The sequence below is a fragment of the Taeniopygia guttata genome, chromosome 1, assembly GCF_048771995.1.
Source record: "Taeniopygia guttata chromosome 1, bTaeGut7.mat, whole genome shotgun sequence".
Lineage (NCBI taxonomy): Eukaryota > Metazoa > Chordata > Aves > Passeriformes > Estrildidae > Taeniopygia > Taeniopygia guttata.
In genome coordinates this window covers 88,993,872-89,016,312 of record NC_133024.1, presented here as the reverse complement: position 1 = coordinate 89,016,312, position 22,441 = coordinate 88,993,872, and the positions used below count along the sequence as shown (strand labels likewise).

The 22,441-nt window shown below is 42.0% G+C and overlaps 1 protein-coding gene across 2 annotated transcripts in view; it reads left to right on the top strand.

Moving 5' to 3' along the window:
* Positions 1-22,441, top strand: part of EDAR (ectodysplasin A receptor) — a 73,590-nt gene that overhangs the window by 36,566 nt on the left and 14,583 nt on the right. For both annotated transcript variants that reach the window (XM_072933191.1, XM_072933185.1), the window contains exons 2-5: positions 9,831-9,899; positions 10,600-10,722; positions 11,786-11,967; positions 16,843-16,928. In XM_072933191.1, the coding sequence (XP_072789292.1) occupies positions 9,849-9,899; positions 10,600-10,722; positions 11,786-11,967; positions 16,843-16,928 (442 nt within the window). In that variant the 5' untranslated portion in view covers positions 9,831-9,848. The remainder of the gene's footprint in view (positions 1-9,830; positions 9,900-10,599; positions 10,723-11,785; positions 11,968-16,842; positions 16,929-22,441) is intronic.

The following is a 22,441-nucleotide window of genomic DNA, read 5'->3' as shown; positions in this document are numbered from 1 at the left end:
TGTGCTTATGAGTGATAAAAATATCTTTTCTTCTCAGCAGCTTAGTTGGGTTGTAGTACCATAAAAGGCATTTGAATCAGCTAAATTAACAATTAGTGGAGTGGGGAGAAGAAGAAATATAAAGCTGATTTGAAATGCAGTATATTTGAAGAGAATATGTAGGCTGGGGTTAGCAGTAGCCAAGCCAGAGGCAGTCAGCAGCTCTCCCCAGGTGACTGGGGAAGGGAGTCACAGACACCTGGCAGTGCACAGAGGAAAACCTCACCTGGCACAGAGCTAGCAGCAGGAATATGGTTCCTTTCTGCAGATATATTTTCTGAACACCACATAAGGCTTGGCTTCCAGGTCATTAGCTTGCCAGCCTGAACTCCCCACTTCTCCTGTGCTTTCTGGAGTGCTTGCTGTCAGGTCAGCAGGTAGCAAAGCTTGGCCTTCATATATTGCAGGATAGCCTGCAGCGTGTGCAATGGTTTCCAGTTACCTCAGCTCCCGGGCCACAGGTATCAAGGCTGAGGAGCCAGTGGGACCCATGGAAGGCAGATCCACAGCTGCCCTGACAGGAGGCTTGCTCTGCTACTTGCAGCAAGCAGCTCCTGGACACTGCTGACCTCCTCTGGACACTACTGACCTCCTCTTTCAAGATGGGCGCTTGTAGCCTATTCCCTCTCCTGTAAACTCACAGTAGAGACATTGCACAAATTTAATGTGCAATATGTCCTTGGTACGTGGTACTTGGCTCCTAAGTTCCCCTTGACAGGAAGATTTAATTCCTAATAAAGAGGGTACCACGGAATCTTTGAACTTTGATAAAACATTTGGCACTCATATGCATAAAAAGCATGGGACAGGTCCTACAGGTCCCATCAAAAGAGCAATCACTGCATTGAAGACTCCTGCCTGGTCTCTCAAAACCAGTCTTATTTAAGTGAGGGTGTTGGGCTGCAAGCTGCTATGAGAAGTGGCTGAGTGTGCCATGCTGAAAAGCAATAGCTGTTCCCAGACAGACAGGGTGCAGTCACAAGGCTGCTGCTTCATAGGACGCAGGTCAAGTGGTTACTTCCACAAGCTGACACTTGTGTGGCAAGGAGGTGGTGTCTCAAAGTTTTTCTGAGTCGTGTGTTGGTGGTGTTGGGAGAATAGGCATGGAGAGATAGCTGGTATCTTTTATTAGACCAACTGACACACTTTAGAAAAATAAATATATCAAGTGTAGTTTGTTCATCAGGTCCAGAAAGCACCAGTAAAATCCATGCTAACTGCAAGGCAGAAGTAAGAATTCTTGGATCAATCTTGTTATGCTAATGAATCCCTCCACATGAGAGAAAAAGGTAGTTAACACCTGTGGAGCATGGAGGGGTGTTACCTGGGAACAAAGTGACAGGCTGTAAGCTCCTGCAGAGAGGAGAAAAAAGGAGAAGGGGAAGAAAAAAAAACAAAAACAAAAAAATAGTCATTAGCACCTGTGTTGTATTTTTAAATATATTATTACGTTTATGGTATTTTGTATTAACCCAAGTTAATTGTGAGCTCTTGGTTTGCATATTTCAGCCCAGAGGATAACCAGTTTTTAAAGCTAGCTTGCTACCTTGAAAGGCTCAGCTTGACTTAGCCTACTAATGGGTTTATCAGATAAGGTACCACTAGGCTTAATGCACTCCTTAATTAGGAATGTAAACACCTTCATTAAAAAAGAAATAAGGGCCTCAGAGAAATTATGAAGAGATTTTATGATTATTGACTCAAAAGAGAAAGTATTCCAACAGAGAAACACATTTCTCCCTCCTTCTCTAGGAGCAAAGGCAACATACTTTGTAATTGCAACCCTACTTAGAATGTTGACCACAGAGATGCCACTGCACTAGGACATTCCTGGAGTTTTGGGACATCCTGGCTGAACAGAGACATGAAGGACAGTCAACCTCTCTGAAGGCATGTGTGTATAAATAGTTGTGTTTGTGTACACACGCATGCCTGTAAACACGCGATTCCTGTGGGCATGTCCGTGTGATGGGCTACAACTTCAGCTCTTCCTAGCCAAGGTGGTTGCGGTGGTTGTTCCCTCTCCTGCCTCTACATGTGCTGTTGGCATAAGCAGCAGCCTCAGCAGGCCGTAGCTCGCCAGTCCCCACAGACACGGGGCATTGGGCTGCTTAGGCGTGTTCCTCTGCCCAGCCCTGGGACTGGAGCTGTGTTTTAGTCTCTGTGCCCCTTCCCCTCACTGAAGCCGCAGGGGGATGGGTGGGTGGATGGGGCACACGGGGGCTGCTCCCATGGACCCTGCCCCATCCCCTGCTCGGCCCGCGGCCCGCAGCCCTGGCTGGTGCTCCGGGCCCTGCGCCGTGCCCTGCAGCCGCCGCTCCCCTCGGGCACCCCGGCACGGCGCCGGCTCGCTGTGTGGCCCTGCTCCCGGCGGAGAGCTTCCCTCTCCCTCTGCTCTTCCCAACAATGGTGGCCCAGGCAGCTTGGGATGCAGTTTTGAATTTAAATACAGCCAGCCTTTAGTTTACAAAAATAATAAGTCCCCTTCAAACACAGTTATGTAAAAAGTAGAATAATAAAAAACTTAATGTTTGTTGGCAGCATATGTGTCCCTTTGTCTGTAAGACAGAGGCCCGTTGACAAACAAGAGGCTTTTCTGAGACTCTAATATCAAGTACCAAAGTATACATGGCCATGACATAATACTGCCTCCATTACCTTTGCCAAACAGTGAAACTGCTGCACCATTGTTTAATGCACTTGTACAGGGAAGGAGAATTCTTGGCCAGGACCCTCCTGATACCATCCTGCCCCATGTAGTACCTCCAGAGGCACCACCATGCTCTCCTGTATCTCCTTCCCACTGCACCCCACCTACTATTCTCTGTGCCTGTCAGATGCAGTAATTCAGATGCTTTCATGTAAACCATGGAAAAACTAGAACTGTGTGTTGATCTCTCTAAAAGTATTTGGCTTTTAGTTAAGAAATGCAAATGTACCGTAGAGCTAAGAACAGAAATTATTTGTTGAATGGTCACCATGGGACTTTTTTTCTATTTCCAATTTCAATACATTCTGTCAATGGTCACTGCAGGATTCCACCTCAGTTCCTTCGTGTAAAGTATTTCTAAATTTCAACCATTATTATATTTAAATAATAATACAATAATAAATATAATAATCAACCATTATTGTATTTAAAGAATGACAGTGTCTGCACCATGCTAAAAATCATCTGCTTCCCAAATATTATGATCTTTGACGGTATCAGCAGCTCCCAGCAACAGACCCTGAGAAATGGAAGCAAAGTATGAGCCCAAATCCTTAGTGGTCCTAATAATGAAAAACAAGATTTAGATTGTTCTTATGTTATTTGTCATCTAGAAGAGTAAAGCACAACAAAAAGGAAAGGGTGTTAGAAAAACACCATCGTTACTTTGGTAGTTTGTACTTTCCTAATAAGCTTTTAATTTTCTGCTTCAAATAGAAAGCAATACTTGTCTCAGGAGAGCTTCTGAATCTAAATTGTTTCTGTATCAGCAGTTTCACCTTGCGCCTGGAAGCAAAATTCCAGAAACAAGTTTCCTGTCCCTTGGGCAGGAGTAGATGGAGAAACTTCTTAGGAAATGGTGATGGAGAGAGCACTGAGCAGATGTGGCACTGAGACAATCCATCAGACAGTGAATGACTGTGCTTCTGCTCATTAATTTTCGTCTTAGAAGTATTAGGCTGGGAAGTCTAGCATGTTCACTTACAATTTTTCATGGTGATGTAAGATTCATCTTCCCACTATTTCCATGGAAAACTCAGATGCCCTCTGGCAGCTCTGAGCTGGCAGCAGGGTGAACTCACCTGGGCGGTAGAGCAGGAGATCTGCTGGGGAGGATGGGATGCCCCCAGCACCACCCCCATTGCCAATACTTCTCAAAAGAAAATCCCAAGCCCTCTGAAAACAGATACCTAAACAAGGAAATCAGAAGGAATAATATGACTGTTGTAGCACTTTCTGGAAGACATTAATAGGAACTGAAAATAATCAGAAAGCCTTCATGGAAATCACCTTAGAAAAACAAGCAGAGGTGAAAAGCAAGCCTGTACCACTGAGGAGAATCCTCCTGGGGACTGGCCAAAGCATTCAAATTTTTTCCCCCATTTTATATATATGTGTGTGGGTGGGTGTGGGTGTGGGTGTGGGTGTGTGTGGGTATGTGTGTATGTATATATATATGTCAGAAATATAAGGTTTCTGGGTGTTTTTTTAAATTTTTAAAATTTATTTCTAGTAAAACATCAATAAGAAAGCAAAAGAGCCTATATAACCTCTCCTAAGATCAGGGCAGCCTTTTGACTGGGAGAGATGCAAACCCCTGCTAACATTTTTGCCCTAATATTTTCTTACTTGTATAAAGAAAATATTGTTAAATGGTCACAATGTGACTTTTATTCTATTTACAATTTCAATAAATTCTGTCAGTAACTGCTGTAGCCTCCATGGCAGGAGGTCATGAGTGCCTTTTCCCTTCAGTATCAGTTCCCCACCAAAACACGAGTCTGTCTAGGATGAACATCACTGATGAGGATATGTTGTGGTAGCAGGTTGCGAGATTAATTAATTCCCATTTTCCTGCCCAAAAAAATCCATCCTATGCTCACTCCTCTCTCACATCCCCAAGTGTCTTGGAGCAGCAGAGAGGCCTCTGAGCCATGTGCCCTGAGTGGACTTCGGAGTGGGAATGGAGACTGCAGTCATCCTCCAACAGTGCCAGCCTGGCATGGTTAGGTTTTGAAGGGATGCTGCTGGCAGGTAAAACCAATGTCAGCCCAGGGGAGAGGCTGAATCAGGGCCATGCCAGCAGCAAGGGGGCTGGGGCATAGCTGGCTCGATACCAGCCAACAGTGTGTGCACTATGGGAAACTCCAGAGTCCTCTCAGACCTTGTTAATGCCCCCTTTCTGCAGAAATGTGTGTCAGTCGTGCAAAGTGTATTAGAAAAGCCTTTCCTTCTTTTCTGCTTTTGCTGTGTTCCTGCATGGTAGCCTCTTTTTCCCCCAAAGAATGTTCCATGAAGTTGATGGGCCACCTACCTGAGAGCTGACACGTGTCTTTATGTAAGGTGAAAAAACAGGTTCGATTATCAACTTCCAGACATAGTTTCCAAATAAGCAACCCTGTAGGAGATGGATGGCTTTTCATTATGTTTGATTGTCCCCAGGTCCTCAAAACACAGTGCCCCCATTAACAAATTAAAGAATTTTTTGTCTCCTCTTGTCAATACTGTTCCCACTGGAAAAAGTATTGTTTCTGTGATCGATTAATCAATTATTTTTCTGACATGGTTGCCAGATCACAGGGCAATTAAAATTTTATGTGTTGCTTGGGCTATTCTCACTGCCTTTTGATGTTTCCAGTAAGAAGGGAGAATAGAGTTGTATCATTTTAGCACTTTTTATGTCTCTCTGAAGAAATTATTAAGGTATTTGCAAGGTCAAAGTGATAAAGAAACAGTGGGAAACAGCGGGAAACAGTATCATTGATGGTGTCCTACGAATGTAATAATGTTCCGTACAATAATTTTTCACAACAATGCAAACTGTAATTAAGGCTGCAAAACAGTTTTCTTCCATCATCTCTGTGTTTCCATTTACTTTTTAATTCACTGAATTTATTCTTTCCCTGAGCATGCAGTGCCATCATTGTCATTCAGTGATGGGCTTCCCTTCTGAAAGCAAAACTCAGACTGCATCTTTTTTCAGAAGTCTGGAGCCAGACTGAACTCTGCTGCTGAACTCTGAAGCCTGTGAGGCCCTGCAGTGAGGATTATATGCTTATCTCAGTTAAGAAGTATTTAGCACCATTGGGAGCGTACAGAGATTATCTACTGAGCTCATGCAAAAAACTGTGATAATCTGTGGAAGAGGTGGTTTGTGAGGTTCTTCCCATAAACCCTGAGAACTCAAGGCAAGTGCTGGGTTTGCTGGTGGCACTGTGAAGGACATGAAATGTGCCTACCTTTTTTTATATGGAAGCCTTTTTCTTGCATTCTGCTGTTGTTAGCTGAGGTCTTGGATGTGGATTGATAATTGATACCAATTTGCCAACTACTTAGGGATTACATTCCTAGCCACAGACCTGATAACCAAACTGCTGCTTAGGAAACCCCAGAAAAGAAATGTGTATGGTGTATGGGCCTATCAGAATTGGCAAAGTTATTTGAGACAGTGGTTGTGCCTCTCCGTCTCACAAGTTTGTTTTCTGTCGTTGAAGTACACCTATGTCAATGATGAAACTAAGGAAATACAGAGATACGAAAAAGTCCCCATCTTTCTACATGAGAAACATTTCTGTGCTTCAATCCATGTGTTTGTTTTCCTCCATTTTTACACTGTATTTTAAAAACCAGAAAAGTATAGGATAGGAAAATATTTTTCCACTGTATTACTTACTGAAGCCAGAGAATTAGAAGAACATGTAAGGTCATCCACTGAAAGCTGTGAGCTTTAGCTTAGTCCGCCAGCTGTAATAACCTCATTGTTTGCACATTTCATATATTTACTTTGATTATAATCATGGATGCTGTAAATAAATCATGTCAGTGCTACCTAATAATCTAAGTAAATTATCAAATTTGAAGGCTAACTACAATGAATGATGCTTTTTCTTGTTTAGACAGCATGAACTAAACACTTTCTACCTGGTGGTTTACTTATTTAATTACTTATTTACTTATTTATTTATACCTACCAGTTTTTGATAGGAAAGCGCAAGGACTGTATGGAAGGTTTTTTGGTCTGAGAGGAGAAATATCTGAGTAATAGGGTTCCAGTCATCTCTTTTTTCTTTTCCCCAACTTTCTGCCTTGCATCTACAGGAAAGTAGCTGAGACAGGGAGTCTCTAGCATTTCTTGCTGTGGTTGCCACTGGGAAAATAATCTTCCTTTTCCTGTCATCTTACATGTATATTCTTACCAGCTATTAACGAATATGCCCAAAAGACAAATATAGCTGTAATTAGCAACCCCCGCTAGTCATGACAAGACTTGCTCTGAGTTGCACACCTGATCCACAAAGACAGCATCTATGTTTTACACCTCCTCTCTGGAGACACCCACACGTCCCAAACAAAAACACAAATCAGGATCTCTGCAGGGCTTGGCAGACAAGCAGCCGGAGATCCCAAATTCCTTAGGAGCGATACCAGAGTCACAGCAAAAAATTCACCTCCAGCTCCTTCCTGCTCACTTCTTCATTCCACCCCACAGGAGAAACTCATTTGCTTCAGCTGAAGGAAAACAATTAATTAAGAACTAATTTATTTTAATGGTTAGGGGCTATAATGTCTGGTCACTCTTTTTTCTGATTCTTGGCAGAAGCTGGCTGGTTGAATGTGTCTTCATAGGTGTCAGCTAGAAAGAAAAGTGGTCTTGACACTAGAAGACCCCTTGTTGTGTGGATGGGATTAATGATGACAGATAGCATGGTGCAGATATAACTTACCATGCCTGAAAACTGACAGCAAGCCCAAGAGCAGCCTGGCATATCTTGGCAGATACCTCCAGGTATCTCCCCAGCTGAGTACCAGAGACAACTAACACAGACAACTAACTTACCTGTGGCCCTACTGCCAGAATCTTCCTTCATCTCCCTCCCCCCACTCCCATGTTCACACCTGTGTTATAAAATAAGGGGTTTGAGTTTTAACACCAAAGGAGAAAAAGACCCAAACAAACAAACAAATAAAACCAACATAAATAACACACCCAATTTATGGCAGTATACTTGAATAGGAGAATGAATACCAAAATTTAACTTTTTTGATACTGCAATTTGTGGGAAAATTCTCCCCTAGAGTTCTAATCTAGCACTTTAAAATGGCTTTTTCCAGTTAAAAGAAGTATTTCCCATATGCTTGACATATTGCTGCATAAAATGAAGGAATGCAGGGAGGGAAAAAGTATGTTTACATACAAAACATACCCCACATGCATATTTATATTAAGAGAGAAAAAATATTTTATTTATGTATATATAACTTGACACGTTCAACATTTTATATAAATAAATGCCAAATGAAGAAGATTGTATGGAACATAAGTGGGCTATACTTCCTCATTTCCATTTTTCAAATCTGGCTATGATTGCATACAAGTACCTCAAACAGTGAACATCTGGGTGGCTTGAAAGCAACTGAAGCATGGTTTTGATGTAAAATAGACTCTTACTGTAAAGTTACAGATTCGACATTTACTGGTGAAATTTTTTGGTTCTGAGCAGCCTCAGACCAGATTTATAATAAATGTGATAATTTAGCAGTATCAGTGGGGCCTTAATAATATTAATATCTGAGGTCTAAAAAACTCTTTTATAATTAGAGTGCAGTTTAACAAATATATGCATTGAGACAATATCCTTGGAACTTTTCCAGGCAACTGCACTGCCACAGACAAAGCCTTCATCCAACTTCATGTTTGACACTTTATACAATGAAATTACTATTTTCCATTTCTTACCTCCAGATTTAGGACTGATTTTTCCTTATTTGGACTAATTTATTTCTGATTCTCTTTTGTTTCTAGGTTTCAAAGTGCAATTTCCTGCACAAACGAATATACTCATGATTCAGGTTGTCCACCCACCCACCCAGTTACCTGTCTCAGCTAGCCCAATTGCTGGAAGGAACATATAAAGCAAGTTCATAGCTTGATGCTGGAGTGATATCATCTTTGCTTAATCTACTTAAAACTGTAAATGTTAGCAGGTATCTCAAATACTAGAGCACTGCTCTCATATAAGTTGTATGCTTGAATGTGGCACAAAGCAGTAATTGTACTCTTCTGGGAGGCTAAAAGTTTCCCAGTGTCTGAGACATAGAAAATTGAAAGAATATTTTACATCTGGTAGGAGCAAAATGTTGCAACTGTATCTCAAGCACTTGCAATTTGGAGCTCTAAAACCCTCAGGGCATGTTATGTGCTGTAACAATATAATTAAATAGGTTGTATCATGCTAAAAAAAAAACATTTTGAGCCTCCTTTTCCTGTCTCTTTTTTCACCTTAGAAGAAATCCAGTACTTGAACATGGAACATTAGCTCTTATTAAAAATTAATCATTTTAAGGAGCTAAATAAATTAGCATATGTGTTTGTAACATAGATTTCAGCCTTTCTTTTTCCCAACTTTTTCAATAGCTTTTTGAATATAAGGTTTGGCTCCTTCCTTGGGTTTAACTTTTCAGATCTGCAGTTTGCTTATCAAGAACAAAAAACAGCTGATGCTTGCTAAAGAAAGGAGAGCAGCTCTGGGCTTTCTCAGTGCCTCCACAGGAGCTGGCAAGGAAAGTGTAGCCCTGATGTTCTGACTGCCCACACTGCTTGCCATTGGGACACTCCCCAGCTCTGCTTTGGCTGCTCCATACAGATCTTTCCCAGACAAACCTGATGGAGTGTGGTCAAGCACTAACTGGTGTGGACACAAGCCAGGCTACTTCATTTCAATGGTCAAGACTACCTCCTTCATTTAGTAGTTAATATGCAGCCCTCCATTCCCTCATAGGAAGATTACTCAGCAAGCCAAGGTGGTTCCTCATCTTTTACAGATTTTTGTAAATATGGCAAGAGTGGATCCCCTCCTGCCATTATCTTCTCAAAGAGAGGAAAGAGATGTACAGTAAGGGGGTGTGGTGTCTGTGTGTGTGCACAACTGCACGTGCACATCTCCCCCTCTCTTTGTTTAGACCTCTGGGCATTGCTCCCATGTAACCTTTATTCTGCTTATGAGCCCTTCTGTTCTTATTTTGGCAACACACACAAGTATTTACTCATGTTCATAAACAACCACCAATTCTGTCTTTTCAGGTAAAATATCAAGAGAGCATGGCTCACCTGGGTGAACGTAAATGGACTCACGTGTTCCCTTTCCTGATGGTAGGTATTTCTGTGTATTTCTGTGTGTACATGTCTCTATAGTGTGCAAAGATAACAGGGTTCTGCTTGGGTTATTCATAACCACCCATGAATGGTAGCAGACCCACACATGACCTAGGGACTGAACCTCAATGTAGATAATTTTTATTCCATAAAACACCTGAGAATGTGCAGTTTAAACCCTGGCTGCTAGGAAGGAGAAGGAGAAGGACCTAGGATGGAGCAGAGACAGCAAGTGCTAGAAGAGCACATTAGCCTGGCTGTGACATGAAGCACAGCCCTATTGTGGTTGAGGCCTGAGGCAGTGCATTATCTCTGGTTGTTATAGTTGTCCCTTGCAGTCACATTTATGAAGGCTCATTAGAGCTGGGAGTCATGAGGGTGTGAACTTGGGCATTTGCTTGTGTGGGAGAGCATGTGAGTTACAAGGTCAGGAACTGTGGCCTTCAGTGTTTTAAGGAGTGGCAGTGCCAACAAGCATGAATGTCAGTCTCTGAGAAACTCTTGGAAATACCAGGTTGCTGAAACCTGCATCTGCTTCCATTTGAATAGTGTCGCCACTTCTGCTTCTGAGCTTTAGGTGTTTCACTCTGCAGTGCTGGCCCTGCTGAACAACAGCAGATGTGCAAGGGGAAGGGGTGAGGCATGGAGGACGATGGCAGTGGAAGTGACAGTGCTCTGGAATGCTCTCTGGTGACAGGTCTCCCTGGTGTACTCTGCCAGTGCCGAATACTCCAACTGCGGTGAGAACGAGTACTACAACCAGACCACTGGCATGTGCCACGACTGCCCCAAGTGCGAGCCGGGTGAAGAGCCTTACATGGTAATGCCAGCTTCTTCTGCTGCTGGGGGAACAAATCAAACACTAAATGCAAAAAACCCAAATGCTTTGTTGTGTGGAAGTAATGGGTAGGAAAGGAAATGGGAAGGCTGAGGATGCCTAAGCAGGAGCACTCACACCTCCAAGTGTGCCGTGGGAGCGAGGCACCTTGCATGCACGCCAGCAATCCGTATCCCAGGAGCAGCCTGTTAAAAGGGGTACTGTAAAAATGGAAAGGTAGAAGTTCCAAACACAGTCTCTGAGTCTGTTCTCATCTCAGTAGTTATTTAGAATCTGACGCTGACATTCCAACACAGAGTGATAAATCAGTCAGTCTGGCTTGCTTGCCCTCACACTGACAAGTTACTTTTGCTCTCCTGCTAAGATATTTCGGCACTAGAAGAACTTGGATGTTTCTGCGATATTTTAAATTATGGTTCCTAGGTAACCATTTGATTTACAGTAGGTAATTATTGCTTATTAGAAAAAAATAAATTACTGAAATCCTGTTTGGTTTTAATGGGATAAACATCCTATTGCAAGCATTTCACACAGTTGGTAGTCCCAAACAAGTATGATTGAATAACCAGTTTGGTTTAGTTTTATTTAATCTAAATGCAATGTTCAGCTGGGACATGTGACTTCAGAGGTTACAAAATCTCATTCAAACATTGCCTTTTGGGTTCCCTCTGGAGTTCTTAGCCTGAAACTGCTGATAGCCCTGCTGCAGCTGTATTTCTCCTATAGGAGTCATCTCTATTCTTCCATTTTCAGTTCACTTTCTATCCAAGCAGCAGCTGAAATTCACTTCCACAATTTGCTGGATTATGATAGAAGTAGTATGGGGGAGTGTGATTCTCCAGTTTCCCTTCTCCCTCTCCAGCACACAGAGTGCTGTATCTTCATATCCCTGCATGGTCTTTTTAGGATAGACACTAACAGGCCAAAGGGCAAACTCCTTTCCCTTTGTGCTGCAAGGCCAGTGGGGCAGGCTGTGAACATTCTCTTTTGCTAGAAGTTGGTGTGCAGCACAAGACTGCTTTTGAGTGACTCTGTGTTGTTGCAGACATGTGGATACGGCACCAAAGATGAGGACTATGGCTGCGTCCCCTGCCCTTCTGAGAAGTTTTCCAAAGGAGGTTACCAGATATGCAGACGGCACAAGGACTGCGAGGGCTTTTTCCGAGCCACAGTCATGACGCCTGGGGATCAGGAGAATGATGCGGAGTGTGGCCCTTGTCTCCCAGGGTAAGGACTTATCCACGGACCTCTGCTCTACCCAAAGAGAGGTAGAGGAGGTAAGGGGTACTCCCTCTACTGGGAGGTACTTTTCAGATGTCAAAATCTCTGACAGCCTCTCCATGTCAAAGCTGACTGTAGGTACAATACCGGTAAATTATGATTTTTCATCTCTACTAAAACAATACATTTAAATGTTTGAAAAGTATTGGTGAGTTTAATAAACACAGAATCATAAAATAGTTAGGCCTGGAAGGGACCCTAAAGAAGATGTTTTTAATCTTACTGAAATCTCACTGTTTGGAACAACTAGAAAACTTTTTCCTCTTACTAGAAATGGAAAGGGAACAAGCACAGCTATGCAGGGCCATTTTAAACAGTCAAAGAAATCCAGCTTGACCTCCAGCTGTAGCTTCAGAGGGTCACCTTCTGAGTCCTGCCTCCTACATATGAGCTGCATGACAGCACCTTAAATACCCTGTAGGGTCTATACTGGCACTACAGCATGTTTAGGGGCATAAAATATCACTTCTTCAGATGTGAACAGCTGGCACATTTGTCAGTAGTTGACAGTATTAGCCAACATAGCTGTTCAGTGAGATTTACCGAGGCATTTTAGTCTCTGGGGTCCTGTCTACACAACAGAATGGAGTCTGAGGAGCTGTTAATGTAGTATTGTTCAGAGTTAAACAAGTTTCAGGGCTGGCTGAAGGGGATTAAAATAGGTGCTGTTTATTAAGTCCATCTTTGTAATGGTCTCTTACACTCGGTATAATTCTCATTATAATGGTGAGAAAGAAATTGCTACATTGGATATGTATATCCTTGACAATATTACATCTGAAAGTCTGCAAACTCAAGCATATATATGCACTCTTGATGTTTTTTTGTAGGGTGAGTAAACACTCTAAAATACAACCTCACCTTACATACCTTTTCAGCTTCAGCCACTTTTCCTTTTTGGCTTAGAGAGTAATTCCTACAGACATTTGGCTTTTGTGCAGTTTGCAGATGCTGTATAACCCACACTCCTTATAGCACAGGAAGCCCTGCTAAAGAGGCCCTGCATGCTTCCTGGTTTATTTTATCAGTAAGTCTTTGTGAAATTTTCACAGTTTACAAATAAAATGAAGGACTTGTCTAGCTGCCAGCCAAACAGACTGATGATGTGACTTGAAAAAGCTCCCTCTTGACTTCCCCTCATACATCACAAAGAGCAAGAAACTTAAATAGTGGTCACAGTTGCCGTTTTGCAATTCTTGTCAGGACTAATGAGGTCACCCAGGTGGGAGCAGAGTGCTGGCTGAAAATAATCAGCTTGCACAGCTGGTGCTTGGGGAGAAATCTCAAAGCATCGTGTTTGCACAGGTGTGGCCTGTAGCAGAAACTGGTCTGCCGGAATCTGGCTGTGTGCCGCTCCTCCTGCAACGCTCAGGTCCTGGGATTGTTTGGCAAAGCCAGCAGTTAAGGAGAAACACCCTCTCAGCCCGAGCTTGAATAGATGGAATTCTCTAGATAAACTAAATATGAGCTAAAACAAGCTCTGAAGCTGCCCTGACTCCTCATGCTACTTAGAGTCCTCAGAGTCTGCTCCTGTGTGCTGGTGGGTGAAATGCAGAGCCTGTGTGTCAGAGCAGAGAGCTGGTGAGTAGCTGATTGTCCTTCTTGTCCCCTGTGCCACATGGACAGCCAGGTACCAGGGTGAGTGGCAGCTGGCAGGGTGCTCCATTACCTGGGCAGTAAACCTCAGAGAGCCCCTGAGCGGATGGCAGGGACAAAAACAAGGTTTCCATTTTTAGAGGATTGCTTCCATAAGACACTGCAGACCTGCCCAAGGTAACAGCCCCCATGCTGCTGTTTGCACTTAAGGACAACTCATCCCTTTGCTATTTTTCACCAGCTCAGTACAGAAGCCTGAGGAAAAGATGAGCATATGGCACATTCTGCACAAAAGTTTTCAGGCAAAATACCACTGAAGGGGGCCGCCCTTCCCAGTGGTTACAAGAGCCATCCTCTGTATTTATCTTAAAATAAGTGCTGGATAATTATATATTTTTCCTTCTGTTTTCTTTTTTTTTTTTTTTTTTTTCACTGTTACTGATGACCAATTTTAGGGAAGGAGGCCTTTGGTACAATAGGAGAGGTCATCCACTGCTTCTTTGTGTTCCCTTTCATATAAAATAGAAATAACACTGTCATGCTCACAGAAGTGTGCAAGACAGGGAAGATTTTAAAGACTTAGTTCCAAAGCTGTGATCCTCAAAACCACAGTCCAGTTGCCAGTGAACTGTAGAGGTACCTAGACTGAACCTCCTGGGACACTGCAGGCTTTGTCCTCTGCTCCCTGCCCAGAAGCTCTTCCATCATGCCAAATAGACAGGTTAAGAATGTGGAAATTAGGTGTGACTCAGACTATTTCCCTTAATGGGGTGATCCATTAGGTGTTCCTGGAGTGAGACTGAGATCACAGCTGACTACAAGCAGGTCAGAGCAAGGGTCCCTCTAGCCTGGTTGTCTGTCCTCATTCAGTAGTGGCCATAAGGAGTAAGAACAGGTCAAGTACAATAATAACACATATTCCTTATGCTTCAGCTTGAGATAAGTCTCCAGTCCCCTCACAAGATAGAATTGCAATGGGATCATTTTAAATGCTGTCAGAAATTCCTCTTCTACTGACATTTCCCCATTTCCTGTGTTTGTCCATGGCTACATCAAATGCAGGATCAGTTTTCTGAGAGGTTTTAAGAAAAGGAGTGAATGCTCCTCTGTTTTCTGCATGAAAAGGTTTAGCCAGTGAATTTCTAACAAGACTAAGTTCCACCCTTGCTGCTCTGGATAAGGCAGCAGATGCCTCCAACAAGGATACTCCTCCTTGATGGCTCTCTGCAGACTGTTCCCTGCTGAGGACAACACCCAGCCCTCTCCAGTTTGTGCCACAGTCCCAGGCTCCCTGTTATGGTGGGAGAGCAGACCTAAATCTGGGTCCAAGTCCCTGAGTCTGGAATGACACCACCAGGGTTAGCCCAAGATAAGCAAGCATGGTGTTAAGCAGGAAAACAAGTCCATTTTTCAGTCTAGCCTCTATTCTTGGATTTTGCCTGTAGCCTCTCCAAACCTGAGCCTGGCAGGTGCCAGGGAAAGAAAGAATAAACATCATAATGAAAGGGTAATACTCTGCAAATTTATTTTGTCATTAGTGGGTCACTTCTCTGTAGTTGGTGATATAAAGCTATCACATATTTCTAACATTACCTTTAATATCTGGTGCTTTGGAAAGTAACCAGAAACACAAATCTGTTGCCAGTACTTTGTGGGGGTGAGTCATTGTGCTTGCAACTGCAGAGTTTCCTACTCCCATTAGTGAATGGTTGCCTTCCATGAGTATCCTTTTCAGTTTTCTTTACATGTCCTCCACCATTCTGCATTGTGGTGAAAACCAGAATTCTTCCACCAGTTTGATTAAATTAATTGTCAGAAGGATTGTTTGTCTTTCCAACAAAAAAACCAACACAGCTATTGGAGTGGATCCTAACTGTCCTGTATTTTTCTTCGTAGATTTACATGTATCTTTGGGCTTCCACTCTTTTTTTTTTTTTTTGTGGTTTGGCAGCTTTTTCCTGTGTATTTATTAACTGCTTTACAACCTAAAATTATGTAGGCCCCATAAGAAAAGAAAGATGAAGTTTTGCTCCCGAGAGAATGGTAGAGTGGCACGAGACACAAGTGACATTTGAAGGATGAAGTGAGGGTGAATCTTTTAGAACCAATAAGAAAGAAATGAGGAACTATGTGTAGCTCCCCTACTCTCTGAGTTTGCTCCAGTCCCTGTCTCCTCTTTGCATCTCTGTGTATTCCATTTCCTAGATCTGTATCTCTTATTTGTCATTTATTAATACACCAACTGATTTTGGACCATTTCATCAGTGATTTCCTAACAATGCATGCATTTTCCAGAAAAAAACCCATACTTCACATGCATAGGCAGGTATATAAGGGCAGAAAACAGATCCCCAGTTGCATAAAATGTTTGTAGTATTGAGTTCCTGTCTCCACAAAATAGATTAAGAATTTATTCATCTCTTCATTAAAATATGTAGTGATTTACAAGTGATTTGTAAAGACATATCTGTAACATCGACAGTATGATGTTACATCAACATATGTATGATTCTGATGTAATTACTCATTAGGGTGCATGTGGATCCAGCTCTTGAGTAGCCAATTACCATATTTCAACACTAACTTTATTAGCAGCCCAGAAGTTCAAATTATGAAAACATTTCCTTCACACTTTAATTCCACTATCAAGGACTAATTTATAAACAATACAGCAAGGAAATTTAAAAAAAAAAAAAAAAACACAAAAAACCAAACCAAACCTGTAAAACCTAATCTGCCTTGCTCTGTGAGAGTGCTTTTTCCCTGTATTTTTTATTATGATCTGGCTCAGATTTGGTACTAAGATTACAAAGATTATTCTTACAGTGTTTGTGAGAAAAATTAGCTAACCATATCCGACTGGTGGTCTTGCTTGAAAGATTACTTCTTCGAAAAACTGCATTCTCTTACTTTGAAAAATCTTATATCAGGGCATGCTGTAAACTGCAGCTTGAACTCGGCAGGGAGACTAATGTTGTTTTAGGCAATGTTACCACATCTTGTCATGTCTAGATGTTTGATTAATTACATTTTAGGAGGAAAGGAAGAAGAGAAACACACTGTCTATTCAGGCAATTTGAAAAAAAGAAAAAAATCTTTGCCTCAGACTGCTTATAAAAGTTTTTTTAAATGATTTTATCTCCCTATAATTGGTTGCTGCTGAACCATGTTCAGTCATATCGTATTAATTTGTGCTGTTTTGCCTCTTCTTGCCTTTAACTGCAGTTACTACATGCTAGAAAACAGACCTCGGAACATCTATGGGATGGTTTGCTACTCGTGCTTGCTGGCACCTCCCAACACCAAGGAATGTAAGTGTTCTGATGTTTCTATGCACTTCATCTGGTTTTGACTTAAAATCATCTGGAAGCTCAATGTGAAATCTTTCAGTGATGATAATTATGTTCAAAAAATAAACCCAGCTCCAGTTAAGCAATTTCTGTTTCCAACTAGCCTTGCCAACAAAGGGAGAGAATGCTTATCATTTGAGGAAAAATCAGAATCTTTGATTTTAGGATCTACGATTGTTCATTTGCTCTCCAGTTTTCATCTGTTAAGATATCCCATGCAGGACTTATTAGGCTTACTTAACCAGTAGCTTCAGGAAATCCCATGTCTCTGTATTTTTTTGTAACTGACTTTCAGTTGAGCTCTAAAGAAAACATGGGAAAATTTGTAGATTTGTAATTTGTAGGAGTAAAAGGGTATCACACTTTTTCATATCCTTTTGCTGCAAAGTGATTCAAGGGTGATGTCTGGTGGTCAGCACTGATAAGAGAATTAGTTCTGTAGATTTCACTGACAAAAGGGTCTCTAGTTTGCCAATTGAGGAAATCGTGTGTGAATGTGTGTGTGACACCCTAGAGGCACCTGTTCGTTTGCATACCATGTATGTGCAATGGCTTATCCATCCTCATGCCATGGGGAGGAGGGACAGCTCACACCAGCACTGTCCCGCAGAGGCAAGCCCCCAGAAAACTGCTGCCTCCTTTAGGGGGCAAGGAAAGTGGGGGAAAAAAAAGAAAAAAAGAAAAAATGAGGCTCTCTCTGAATGACCAAATTACTTTGACACCCCCTCAGAGAATCAGGAGAAGATCAGGACAAAAAGCTTTCAAACAAAAAAATTAAAAACCCAAGCAAGCAGGAAAAATTAGTAGCTCCCCAGCAAAACCTGATGCCTCTAAAACAAAAATCCTGTCCATGTTCTCTTCTTTTAGAAATCTTTGTTATGAAAAGTAGTTGAAATATTTTGTCTGCTTGATTTGAAAGCCGGGGCTGAAACTCTCAGAGCATTTATTTATGTACATAAATAGCAATTGCTTCGTTCAGATGCTGCAGAACTGTGTATCGCTGGTGCTCTGGGAGTCACTTTAAAGGAGGCTAGGGCATGAACATCTACCACTTTCCTACAGTTTAAGAGCTTGGAGGAGCCAGGGGATGATCACCATGTCACAGAGCTCCCGGTGAGCACAGTAGTCCAGTAGGAGGCATCTCCCTGAGCTGTCTGCATGCAGATAGCTCTCTTGTACCAGCTGCTCATCCCACTTGGCTGCAGAAACCCACCCAGCCCTGAGATTGCTCTTCTGCCTGAGACAGTGGGAGTGGGTGAAGGGCAGGGTGAGTGTGGTTTTGGTGAGATAACATTTGTTTAGGAGGTGAAGTAAGGGAGGGTGCTAGGGAGGACCCAAATGCCAGATACAGGAAGAAGGTGAAGAGGTAACTGAAAACACAAGGGTAGGAAGGTCTTGGTTTGACCCCAGCTGGCAGTCCAGCCCCAGACAGTCACTCACACCCACCCACACAGGGAAGAAAACCAGAAGGGTAAAAGTTTGAGATTAAGACAGTTAAATAGGTAAAGGAAAAGCTACACACATCCAGCAATGCAGAACGAGGAATCCATTCTCCACTTTCCACGGACAGTTCAGTATGCCATGGGGATGCTCAGCCATCACCAGGAAATAATGTAATAATGACTTGGGAACACCAGCACCATCATTCTGAATGTGCTGCTCTTCTTCCCCAGCTTTATGTGCTGAGCATGACACCATCTGGTGTGGGATGTCCCTAGGGTCAGCTGGGGTCAGTTGTCCTGGCTGTGTCCCCTCCCAGCTCCTTGTGCCCCCAGAGCCCCCTCGCTGATGGGGTGGGTGAGAGGCACAAAAGGTGCTGCGTAAGCACCGCTTAGCAATATTGAAAATATCTCTGAATTATCAACACCTTTTTGGTTGCAAATCTAAACTATAGCCCCATACTAGCTGCCATTAATGAAATTAACTGTACCCCAGCCACACCCAGCACAGAGACTCACGTAGGGCATGAGGGGATAGGCAGTTGCACCTGGTTGCCCCTTTGGTGGGAATAGAACCATGGATACTGCTAACCCACAGCTGGAAATTAATCCCTTCCTCAGCTCTGATGGTCTGTCTCAAACACATGCTGAAACATGTTGTTAGTAATATCTGTCATGGTATAACTTACTGATTTGGGAAGAAACTACCAGATCTTATGGCTTTTACTCACCTAAAAGAAAATAAACCTTTGTCTTTTGTAGGATATCTGGCAGATACAATAGGTAATGTGTTTCTGTAAGGAAAGTATGATCAGTACAACTGACCAACGACATGCAATCTTTAGCTTGATAAACACAAGAATAAATATGTATTATCTTTGTGAGGCATTTAGGCAGGTGCATAAACCAACAAATTAATTGGGTACTAAGATAAAAGAAAACATTAGTCCTAGAAGCACAAAATATTTCCATTTTAATCAAGACCATGAAGTCAACCATTTGGCTGTGTTCAACAAGTGTTCAGAAAGCAAGAAAGCGTCTCAAAATCCAAAAAACCAAATCCAATTTGGTTTAGCTATCATAAACCAAATGGTTTATGATATCTAAATCTCTGGACCACATTTGAAATGGCAGTGCCCCAATTCATAGGCATTAATTTATACTCCAGCTGGAAAATCAGCCTTGCTGCAGGAACCCCCTGAAATGTTCCTTCAGATGATGTTTTTTACACATTTCACTGTCATCAGATTATATCAGTCAAAGCAAAGAAGAGGTGACATGTCAGTGCTGCACAACTGTGGCATTTTTTGAGGTTTGCAAATTCCAAACTCATCTAAGTGCTCCGCTTTGAGCACATAACTTTAACAATAGGAGGAGGTTTCTGTGACATGAAGGATAATATCAGCATTTTGGTAGGAATGGTTCCTTTGTGCACAACAATCTCTGCTTATTAACTGTCTGTCAGGATGGAGAACCTAGTATGAAAACTCCAAGTGACCCCAGGAATCTTCTGTTCCTTTGTTGAAACTTCAGAATATCAGTGAACAGCTTTCAGGAGCCTAAACCCCCACACTACAGTGTTGTCTCTTCTTCAGAGCTCCTATTCTTCAAACTCTCCTGCATACACCACTGGAGAAAGGTGACCCAGCAGGTCAAAAAGAAATGAAAATGGAAAATTTCTTAAAAATAGGAGGCTTGGGTTGACAAGCTCTGAGTTTACAACTCTATACAGAAAAATGAGAGCAGATAAATCCTGTTTCAGTCCTTCATTAGGTGCTCTCCTTAGCTGTAAACATTCCTTGCTGGGGAAGTGCCTGGACTATGTGTTACAGATGGCCAAGTCCAGGGGTATGTGCCCCTGCATGGAAACTTGCTCAGGAAATTTGCCTGATGACACATTTCATCTGCAGAAAAGTATTTGGGTTTGATCAAAGGGTAAGCAAATATCTTTCAGCTCACGTGCAGTCAATAAAACTTGAAATGGCCAAGGATGCAAGATGAACACCCCATGCCCCAGCATCTGGAAATAGTGTAAAAAGGACTGGAAGTGAGAAAGAATTTCCTTGATGGGCCTGTGTCACCTTGTTGGGTTTTTTCCCCCTCCTTAAAGGACTTGAGACATAAATAGCACAAAATAGCATTGAAAAGAGGGGGAGGAAAGGGAGGTGATTCACAGAGGCCAGAGGTTTAATTGAGGCAAACATGTCACTGGTTTATGGTGTTGAATCTCACTGGTCTGAAGGATGGGAGCACAGTTCTGCAGCCTGGGAGGAATAACAGGTTCCAGTGGCAGCCTGTGGGCAGCACACAGAGGAACAGGGCTGTTTACACATGAGCATAACAATGTGTTGAGTAGCAGAAAGGTTTTTTCTTACTGTGAAGAAGGTGAACATCACCATAAAGACTACAGTTTGCCCCATCTTGTGCACTGTGAAACAGCTGTGTAAGATTTTTGGCCTCTCAACATGCAGCTCCCTCGAGTCTCCTCTGCAGGAGCTTCTGCGCTGAGCACAGAGGAGCACAACGTAAAACACCAAAGGTGTGAGAGCTTCAGCTGTGCTTGAGGTAGACCATGAGCCATCAATGCCCCTTGCTGGCATAAATGGGATCTGATACCTCTGTAATAAATAACAACACTGCAAAAGGGAGGGAAGGCAGGTTTTCCATGTAAATCAAACCATTAAGGTAATGAACACCACACCACTCCAAGGTGTGGCTTCCCACAGTTAATGGTCCTGGATTCTCCACCAACACCTCTGGAACTGGAGTCACTTAAGACCTCTGACTGTGTAGGATGGGTTTTTTTATTTTCTTTTATCCAGTGCAAAAGAACATGCAAAAGACAGAAACTCCATATATGGAGTTTCTCTGGCAGAGAGGTACAGTTATTGCTGGAAGAGATTTTGTCTTTGAGCAGCTGAAATTCTCAATTATGTGTGTTAATTCTCTTTCTCTTCAAACTTTGATATTTATCACTCCAATTCAAAAATGTTGGAGAAAAACAAAACCAAACCCTGCTACACTAACTTTAGAAACACTTACTTTGAAGCTGAATTTACACAATTGCATCAAATATACAAATCCCTTTCCACTCACAGATTATTGGTCTAGAGAACTTCAGCAACTGATTGAGGGTTTTCTTTTTAGTCCACTGTATATATTCATAGGTGTGTATGTGCATAAATTACTTCATGTTATTTTGTTTCACCTTTTTTGATGGTTTATAAAAAGAGATACAATAACCAACCTGCATAAGTTTTTAGGTCTCACATCTACCAATGATAGCTTGGGAATATTAAAAAAGAAGAAAAATATTGATAAGGGAAAATATATGTGGTCAGGCTATTTTTTAAATACCAGAGAGCAAATGACATCTAGAAATAGAAAATCTTATTTTTATCACTGTGTCATTAGAACTTCAAAAATAACTACACAGATGAGATGGAACAATTGACTAACAGTTGATGTTTCATGTGATGAGCTGTAATCAGGGGGGCACATCTAAATCCATGTACTGAAGACTCAGAACTCAGCTTCCTTAATTGAAAGGCTTAACACAAACAAGCCCATTGCCAAAACCACTTTATTAGTTAAAATAATTATTTCAGAGATTTTAATTTTAACTTTCCATTCTTTGAATCACTAATTTCCATTCTTTGCCAGTTTTATCCTTTTGTAATACAATCAACATAAAGACCTTTTTCCCTTCTGTTTCAAATTATGCCTACAAACAAATAGGCTTGTTATCTGGAACTAACATACTTTTTTTCTTTTTTTTTTGAGTGGCTTGATATCTGAACACCCACTTCCTATTCACATATGTACTGGGAGAAATGTTGAAGGCTGTGCTTTATTATTCACTGCTTGTATTGTCTGATTCTTCTTCTCTAAGGATTTGTCCATATTAGGAAAGGAATCTAATCTTAGCATAAAATTGGCCAGCTTTAGCCACCAGCCTTCAAGGGGGGAATCTGAGAAGAAAATGTGTCCTTTGCTGTCCTCAGCTGCTGGGAAAGCTGAGCTCAGGTATCCCTC